We start from the raw sequence: 10,227 nt of genomic DNA, 5'->3' as shown, positions 1-10,227 counted from the left end.
GTGTAATAATTGCAAAATCTCCATCGTGCGGGAGCGTGAACAGTGAACACCCCCTCCCGCACCCTCCCCCCGCCCGGTCGCTTGGCTCCCTCGCCTGGTCGCTTCGCGCCCGAGCAGGGGCGTGTACAGGGGGGGTCCAGGGAGTCCGGACCCCACCTTGCTCGCGCAGAAAACGCATCTGAGAGGGTGTAATTTTGAACATTTTCTGGGGGAGGGCCCCCCAGACCCCCCCTTCGCGTGCTCGCAACTTCGGGTTACGGTTAGACCCCCCCTGGTACAAATCCTGTACACGCCCCTGCCGAGCAAATTGCCAACATTGAAAAACGAACCCCCCCCAATACAAAGCTGGCTACGGGCCTGTATATATATAGCAAAAATGCATTTATAAGTAAGTACTCCATGCTCATGCTGCAAGATTTGTGGATGACCAATAATTATTCAATCCGATCAAGAGCTACTCTGATACATACTTAGACTGATCTATTTACAGCATAGTTTTAAACAAATAAAGCCAACTTTTAGTTTTATTCACAGCTAGTCTTGATTCAAGGACATGTACACACATGCATACGCATGCACACGTACATGCAAACACACACGCACACGCACACGCGCACGCGCATGCACACGCACCCACGCACCCACGCACACACACACACAGACAATTCACTATGTAAGGGATAAAACGATATGGAAAGAATGTAGAGTAAGCAAACAATATCTTGGTCATGCGTATGGATTCTAACTTGTATGATAGAAAGCTACATTTATAGCTAAACATAACTGAACATGATATCACAATTTATACTAGTTATAGTTGAACTCACTTTGCATTAATAATAATAACGAGGGCAAGAAAGAAAACAAGAAACGGGTCAGCTGCTTGCAGATACACATCCCACATCACCAAGGTCACCTCCAAGTCACAATGGGCAGCAAACAGACTACGTAACTGCCAAAAAAGAAAACATACAATATCAGTGTCTAGTTGGACGCAATCCTTCGTTACAAAGCAGCCATCTAAAAATCTGTTAAAGGTAGCCATTTTACATGTCCAAAGTTATAAAACAATGAGCAAGGAAGCAAAACATCACTATTAAATTAATATAGAAGTAACTTACATACACAATTATATATTATATCAAACTAGAAGGTAATTCAGCACATCATTTGTACTCTTTCACAGAGAAACTAGTTAACCTCTCGTAAGAAAACACTCACTCACTGACTCTCTACCAGGATTCAACTGACTTGGTATAAAAACATATGAATACTAACATACCCAACTCTGTGAGTAGACATCAGGTGTGATTTTCTTTGTGTCGAGAAAGCTACACAACTCTGGGTCATGGTAGAGCAACAACAGTCTGAACAGATGAAAGGGCTTTCCATCCTTTGCACAATCCCTGCAGCATTAAACAATTAAGGCAATTGATAACCTCCTAATACAAATCAATAAACCTAATTATCTAGTAACAAAGTAAAAGGTACAGACTAGCTAACAAATAACATTAGAGACCCCTAGAGAAAATGGCACAAGAAAGGACATTGTTCTGATTTCAACATAAATCTAAACGCAATAACAACTTACTTTAATCAATTCAACATGCAAATGGTTATGTTTGTCAAACGGCAAAATAAATTTATTCGTGCAGCCTTTCGTATCATCGGAACATCACTGACCTAGGTATATATTTACTCATAATTGCACAGAAGCAGTTGTACAGTTCTGACTTGGGCATCTTCAATGCTATAAGTGGTTGCAGAATCTCAAGCCAGCCATTGTCTGTTCTGTAGATGAGCTCACGAGACTTGCAGTAAAGAGTCAGAACAGACTCAAGGTCACTGACCAGCGCCACTCGCTCGTCCTCATCATTCCCAAGTTTCTCTGAACAGAAAAGAAAAGTGTGAAAAGAAAAACCAAACTATTTTATCGCAAAAATACAGTGTATTCATTGTACATCTTTCTACAATTACAAGAAACGATTCAGTGACGAGGCCATGCGCTAAAACCCTGGAGCTTGCAGGAAACATTTCTTATATACAATAGAACGCATATACATAATAGAGGAAACAGGCTTAGTTATATACAATTCAAAATATGTGGCGAGTATTCATGAAACAATCCTTAAAACTATAAACCAGTGATTTCATGTTATGAAAAACAATTATCAATTGCATTGATTGCACCACAGATATCCAGTGTTCTCATTAGGAACCGGCCACCGGCCGAATTGACTGTCTACTCTGTGTTTCGGCCGGTTACAATTGGCTCAAGTATGATATAAAAAAAATGTTAAAAAATCTAATTATTCTCCAAAGTGAAAGTGTTTTATGAGCTACTACTAATAAATCAGTTGAGTATATTTGTATGCATGTTATGTGCACAAGAAGCATTGTTTTGTTTTTGAGTAATGCTATTTACGTCTAACTCTTATAATTACTAAATCGTCATAATTTGAAAACTTTTGGGGAACTCTGAATGTACCAGGAGAAACCAAATTGGAATGAAAGTGTCAATGACACTGTAGCTCACCACAAAAAAGGTCACAAATGAGTGAGTGAGAAGAAGTCAGTTTTAATTGAGCAACCATCGACGTACATTATAGAAACGAAGAGTATATATGGGAGAACTCCCATTATATACTCTTGATAATTATGTGTAATTTTTTATGTGAAAATAATAAATAATATTATATATATAAATTATAAATAATTTATAAACCAAAATGAATCACAATTTGTGACGGTAGATGGCGCTATACCCGCTTTGATGTTTCTTAGCATAAATCATTATATCATAATAATAATAATATAATAATAATAGTATAAATCATAATATGTTCATAGCAGGAATTTTGCATTAAAGATATTGTCAATGAAATCTTGTAAAACGAACCAGACGAGTGTGACACCACAGACTGTTTGTTATCTGCGTGTCTATATAATATGCTATATAATTGCCAAACCCTACCTAATTTGCATTTTTTTTTTTTAATATCAAAACACCAAGCCCTTATTCATTCACATACCAAAAATGAGCAAAATCCGTTGAACCTGAACTGACTAATGGCAATTCCCATGTTTGCCAAAAAATTGCCGTGGCTCGAAAGTACGTCGACTGGCGTGCTCCAAAATAGGACGTTTAATATGGGAGCATAGCAGTAACAACTATACCCAACATGTGGGTCAAACGGTTCCTGAGTTATCGTTGACCGTAGCCAAATGTTGACGGACGGACGAACGTACGACGACCCATGGCAATAGCTCAGCTTGACGATGTCAAGGTGAGCTAAAAAAGGACCATAGTGTAATCTAAATGTGTCTGTTTACTGCAGCTCAGAGTACACCAGATTGCATCTCAGAGCATCTAGGTTTTTTTTTTAATTTGGGGGGGGACCCGCACACCGCCATGGCCTGTTGCAAAAGCATTTCGGCCTGTTACTATAAAAGATAATAAAAACCCTGGATATCACTACACACTAGACCAGACTGTATGTTTACAAGTATATGTCAACGGATTACGCTCCAGTGCAACAGACCTCACTGTTTTAATGATTAAGCAGTTAATATAACCTGCTCTGCCATCATGAAATCAAAATGAATGTGGATGTTTTATTCACTTAGCTGCTGAAATAACTGGAAAACCAATACACTAAATAGTAGTATGATGCTAAAATGGTAAACAACTGATACTATAGTATAAGTATCCACACTCCACAGTGTATGTACATTTTTATTAACACATTCAGTCATACATGGAGCAATTTAAGCCTTCAAATTACACCCACATATATCTGATTTACTACGTGCTTCGTATTATAGTAATTTGTACTCACCTGTATGATGATTCAAGTGTGAATTTATAATGCAAAATGCTACTAATGACTAATGGTTAGAATTGTTGAAATTTTTGTTACAGATGCTTACCTACAAATATCTCACAATCAGCCCTAAGGTCTTTTTGTTCAGGCATGTCAAATATTTCATCCCATGTGGCCAATGCATCTCCTTTTCCAATAACATTTAAGGCTATCTGAAAGTTAAAATAATATCAATTTAGTGGCTACATTGAACAGGTACGGATTATTTTTACCTACCTTCACCACATAAAACATTTGAGGTTCTACCAAAGGAGATCTGAGCAAGTACTTCAAACATCAAGTAGTTTACCTACTTGATTGTGAAACATACAAAACTGAAAATCACTATGATCTCAGTGACCAGAGCAAAGTTCTGTAGTTTTTCCCATTAGGCTGAATAGGAATGTAAGATTTATGAATTGCTTGGGAACTTAATTATTAATATTAACTGACAAGGTTATAATGTTAACCTCGTTTTGTTTTGTTATTAAGTAATTGGCACATCCATTCTTGGTGGTAGCAAAAGGAAATACACCCCTAAATAAGTTCATCGAAATTTCTTGTTCTCTATCAGTTGTTATGGATATCATGTTGCATTTTTCACCTTTTTTATAAGCTTCTGCACTACGGAATACTATACGCACGACTGCACACATTGTACAAACACTGACACATTCTGGATTGTTATTTGTATTAAAATGTGTGCATGCATACACAAACATACATGCAAGCATATATATATATATATATATATATATCAAGAGCTCATAATAGAGAAGAGTATGACACCGTTTTAACAGCGTTTTGCATAGTTTTCAACATTCTATCAATATGTGAATAAATATATTCAAACTTTACCTTGTTTTCGTCTATGATTCTCCCTTAATCATATGACACCACCAATTTACCTGAAAATCGTACGTGTTCTTCAAAAAAGTTATTTTAATACGACACGGTTTCACACAGTTTTCCCAAATGATCGTATGTATTCGGCGCAAGTTTATTATCGGATTAGTGTTCTATTGTCTATGACGGAATGCTGGGGGCTGTTGGGGATATTAGGCATCGAATTGTATTCAGCATGTAGCGTTTCCAGCGTGCTAGAAATAAATGTGTGCTCACGACGAGCTAGCAGCTGATTTTAGCTGTGTTGCCATCGTGTTCCTGATGATAAGGAAGAGAAACAAGTGCTGTTACTGTGCTTACCTAATATCCCCAACAGCCCCCAGCATCCCGTAGTTACAACCTGGTGCTGCCGTCGCATATCAACATGAGGCGAATACATGCGATCATATGGGAAAACTGTGTGAAACCGTGTCGTATTCAAAGAACTTTTTTGAAGAACACTTGATTTTCAGGTAAATTGGTGGTGTCCTATGATTAAGGGAGAATCATAGACGAAAACAAGGTAAAGTTTGAATATATTTATTCACATATTGATAGAATATTTACAAGTTGAAAACTATGCAAAACGGTGTCATACTCTTCTACAACCAACAGAGACAAACATGCACCGGCACGCGTACGCACGTACACACGCAAACGCACGTGCCAATGAGCCTTTTCTAGTCAAGTGACCTACATCAACGAAACATACCTGCCATACTTGGTGTCGGATGTGTGATGGGACTGCTCGCCCTTTGCAGATGTTCCTCACGATTCCGAAGTCACAACCTTCAAGCAGAGCCGACTCCAGGTCATTGGTCCTTCAAACATGTGATTTATTTAAATTTAGATAAACTTTTATAGTGATAGAAAAGCAATCTGCTATAACTGAGAAAGGAAAACACACACAGAACGCATGGACATTAATTACAACCCAAAAAATTATATATATATTATATATATATTTATTTATTTATACCCAAAAAATTAACATTAGTATATAACTGTACAACTTAAACGTTAACCATACAGGTATTTGAATGTAATAAGCTCAAGATTTCGATCTTGCCAGTATACAGTTCAATATGAACAGAGAACGTAATTAATTTTAAATGCATTTATGCCAGTGTATAGTCTGTTTGGTTATGAGCTGCTGATATGATGTTTTCAGCTTTCAGAGGTCATACAGCTAGAGTACACCGACATGCATACGCTGCAAGATTTTGTTATTAGAAAAGTTCATGACTACTTCTTCGCTGTCTTATTTTACTGGATGTATAAAGATTTTCCCTAAATGAGCAAAAGAAACAGAATTCTATGCTGCAGTACACCACTTGATAACTATCTAGTAAAACCTACAAACTGCTGATGATTTCATGGTTGTTTATAGTACTATCACTACCAGGGATCTCTCCGGACCTTTAATGGACGTTGGGTCTGACATGCCTTCAAAGATGAAGATAACTGACAACATCAAATAAATCCTCCAAAATGCTGTCATTGCCTAAATCGCACACCTAAGTTTCTAGCTGTGTTTACTTTTGATAATCCAAACAATCATGCTGTTTTATCAGCTTGATGTATACGTCTTCGAACTGATCAAGTTTACCTGTATATTGGGGCCGCTTATACGCGTAATTGACTACGATTGGTACAATCCACTCATAGGCCCTTCCTTATCTGTCCATAAATCACATTCAGGGGGGAATTCTGAATTCCAGGGTTTGTAAATTTCGGGTGTGCCGACATCCATTGGCATGCAAGCAGAGCAGTCCATTGCAAAGCAACTTACTTGCGCTAATGCTATAATGCCGGAGGGGGGGTGTCGGAAACAGTTGTTTTTGTGTGAAATTTATTAATAAAAACAGCCCAAAAAATAAACAACCTGCTTGTAAAAATAACCTAAATATCTGCGTTCAAACTGTAAATTTCAATCTCCATTTGGATTAAATGAATTTGTCCGATAGTCGGCATCGAACCTGTTAGTCAGAGCATATATATATATACTCTGGCCATGCGAGTTCTCCCAGTGTTGTCACGGGTGCCAAGGTTAAAGTCACATAACATCAGGAGTAAGATAATATAGGATATCCTATATTATCTTACTCCTGATAACATTATAGCTGAATTTGATATTCCATCATCAATGAGGTTATTTTTGGCAAGAAACAATTTCGTGGAATTTTTTCAGTTTTTTAACATTCTTTCAATAGTGTGTATATGATTCAGTAGAACTTTTAATTGGCTGAGCAAAGACATAACAGTGTCAGTATGTATTAATTTATGTCTGACTAAATTATAAATACACCAAGGAAAGTGTGGGCATAATATGTATAATGCTTTATTCTTTTTCTTTCATCTAACATCAATTTGTAATAACAACGACCTTGGTATGTCGTCGTCGACCCATAATCAATACAAGAGGACCCAACAAGTTTTCGATTAGCCTTTTTAAATTAACATGAGGGTATTAGTTGTTGTTATTGATATTACCACGATTGTGTAGCACATGCTATTGGGCATTGCTGTTAGTTTGGAGTCTGCTCTGCTCTCTGCTGCTGTATTCATGCAACCATATGTATATACAAACACGTGTTTGTATATATGATGCAACAGAGACAGCAGTAGTTCAGACACCAAGTATTGCCAGTTATGAGTTTTCACTAGTATGTCTTTATGCTACCTTTATGATTTCATTCCTTTATATTTGTTTCTAACTTTAATTTGTATTTGCAGTTCTCTGTTTGTTGCAGGTGGAAATTCTGATAAATATTAAGTGCAGCCGAGTTGGTAAGTGACGTACTCATTCAAGAATAATTACTATACTCGCACGCTGCTTGGAACACTGTTGATCGGGGATTAAACTCTTGCTAAATGACAAGTCAGTTAACTTTCTTACATCTGTTTGTTAAATTCTGTACAGACTTTAGACCATGATTATAAAACTGAGGTCTGACAAACATCCACTATGTTAAAATCACATGCTAATGTGAACACTAGGGTTTTCTGTGGTTCTTGCACTTAGATAATAATTTTAAATAATTTACCCAGAGAAATCTAGTAAATTGCTAGGGTAAACCTCCGACTCGATCCACAGAAATGTAAACCTGATCAACTACCTTGATTTATACACGAGTAATAGCAGCGTATTACATTCTGGGTTCAGGAATTCATTTGGATTTCATTCTGCTTCCGAGCTATATGAGCCCCACCAAGCTAAGCCAGCATGATCCGCTCATGAATGATGTCACACATGCGACTATGTTCATTGGCAAAACAATCGAGTATCACATTTAAGGATACTCTCAAGGTCTTAGGCAAAATTTTACCGATTTTTCATTTTCAACTTCATTCGATGGCTAAGCACTATGATGAGGGATGGTGCCACTCTCTGCTCAAGTTGGATGAGTTACGCGTAGTAAATCGTAAGTATTATAAGGCTAGTAAATGACGAATTTCCCTTGTTTATTGATGTCACACTCCTTCCCTATTATCTACTCCTGATATATATACAGTTTACATTGCTTCTAGATATCTAACTGAATAAAAATAGTCCACTTTCTACGTTAAGAAAAGTGACGAATTCAGTTAACAGCTTTGATTACGTGCGTGTCAGCTGTCACTGGTCGTGCCCTCACTCCCCACGATAGCCCCTGCGATATAAAAACTTATTGTTATGCGGTCATAAAAACACTGGGCTGCACTACATGCCCGCGATGCCCCAATCGATTTCTTAGACTTTCGCGAGTTTTTGTTCGTGTGGCGAATCATGCGTTGATACCCCCGTCACACCGGGGTGGCGTCCTTATTGCGCTGCTACGGCGACGGAAAATGGGCCCAGAGCGCGCCAAGGTCGCCATAAGCGTGGTATAAGCGTGGTGGAAACGCCAGACATCGTGGTGTGGTCGCCATGGTCGCCAATGATCGCCAAGTCACGGCGTTTGTTTTGAGCATGTTCAAAACAAACACCAAGGTTCGGCGATCTGACCTGGAACGCGGTGAGAACGCGGTGGGGTCGCGTGGCAAAGACGCTGCGAAAATGGTAACATTTTCAACGGCGAATTCATGGATCTGTCTCATCCGATCTGCCGATCTGTTTCATGCCGATCTGTCTCAGCCACGGCCACGGCCTCGGCCTCTGGTAGCTTGTTTCTTCGGCATCGTGATTCGTGTTTCTACTGCAGCAACGCACAACTATACAGGTTAAAATTTACCGAAAATCTGACCAGCTGTATATAGTCGCCGTGGAGAAGTGGTAGATGCCGTGAGGTGCGCGCTGCAGTCGCGATACACGTAGAAGACGCGGGTGTAAGAACGCCCATGAGCGTTGGTGCAGAGTGCCGTAGGAACTGCCGGGATCGCCCCTGTGCCAAGCCCATAGAATCTCAATGAAACGCCATAAGCTCGGAGAGGTCGTAGGCGGCTGCGCGCCGTGAGAAACTGCGGTATGATCGCAGCAGTCGCGGTAGAGCGCGGTTTTTTCAAATTGTAATTTGTTGCGGATCTTTTTCTCGCGTTGTGTTCGCAGTTTCCGGCCGACCTTGTAGCATTTTCTGGTTGCGTACGGTCTGCGATGGTTCCCGTCCAGTGTGACGGGGGTATGAAGAAGTTCATGCAGCTCTAGATGTTTTGGATACCCCGTCTACGTTGAGGAACGGGTCGTATTATGCGCTCCCGTTTACAAGTCTGTTTAAACTGCCGTTGCGCTAACCGTAGTATTTCAGCGTAATATGAGGGGAAAAAGTGCTGGTCAGGAGGACCGAGAGTTTCGTAGAGATGGTGGACCGAGCAAAAACTTGGGCCTGGGCCTCCGGGTCGGAACTAATTTCGAACGCTGCCGGCAGCACGGGAGCGATTTTTTCTCGTATCTTCCAAAATTTTCGCTCTCGTAATTGTTGTTACCAGAGCGCTTTGAAAGCTGACGGGAGCAAAATCGCTCGCCGCTCCCGTGTATTTTTTTCTCTGTCTTATATTCTTAAAAATACTATCACATCTGCAATGTCCTTAGTTTAATAGTTAATAGTAATAATACTAATAGCATTTTTAGCAACACTTGGTGTCACCAGCAAACATTCTCATCTGGCAGTACAGTAGCTCTAGTAACTATGGCCCGTGCGCAGTTGCCGCAGGGCTATAGGATCTTCTATTGCGGATGCTCCGGACCAACTTAGTAACGGTTACTTGCGGCTATAAAACGTCTGTGATAGGCAATTAATGCCTCTTATCCGAAGTGAATATGTCTTAAGTTATATCTGCAACTAAAATTTAACCTCTAACTATCGTTGAAATGGTCTGCTTGCGGTATTTCTTGTGAACGAACATTCGATTTGCGAACTTCAAACGGCCATTTTTGGCGGCACTGCAGCAGCGCCAGTCAGCGGGTTGGTCCCTAGCATTGGTAATAGAATGTGCTATAGAGTACCGAAGTGATGACGTCCCGGTGGCATGACAACGAGCCTGCTGGTTCTACACAATCATA

At 39.6% G+C, this 10,227-nt stretch overlaps 1 protein-coding gene across 1 annotated transcript in view; it reads right to left on the bottom strand.

Moving 5' to 3' along the window:
- Positions 1-5,564, bottom strand: part of LOC106805956 (TBC1 domain family member 23-like) — a 17,123-nt gene extending 11,559 nt beyond the window's left edge. The window contains exons 1-5 of the mRNA XM_014807763.1: positions 5,461-5,564; positions 3,931-4,036; positions 1,684-1,888; positions 1,283-1,406; positions 828-952 (exon numbers count right to left, since the gene is read on the bottom strand). Coding sequence (XP_014663249.1) covers positions 828-952; positions 1,283-1,406; positions 1,684-1,888; positions 3,931-3,976 — 500 coding nt within the window. The 5' untranslated portion in view covers positions 3,977-4,036; positions 5,461-5,564. The remainder of the gene's footprint in view (positions 1-827; positions 953-1,282; positions 1,407-1,683; positions 1,889-3,930; positions 4,037-5,460) is intronic.
- Between the last annotated feature and the right edge of the window lie 4,663 nt (positions 5,565-10,227).

This window comes from Priapulus caudatus, unplaced genomic scaffold, assembly GCF_000485595.1.
Source record: "Priapulus caudatus unplaced genomic scaffold, Priapulus_caudatus-5.0.1 Scaffold7, whole genome shotgun sequence".
In the NCBI taxonomy this organism is placed as follows: domain Eukaryota; kingdom Metazoa; phylum Priapulida; class Priapulimorpha; order Priapulimorphida; family Priapulidae; genus Priapulus; species Priapulus caudatus.
Note: the sequence above shows the minus strand (reverse complement) of the source record. Positions and strands in the feature narration are given on the sequence as shown.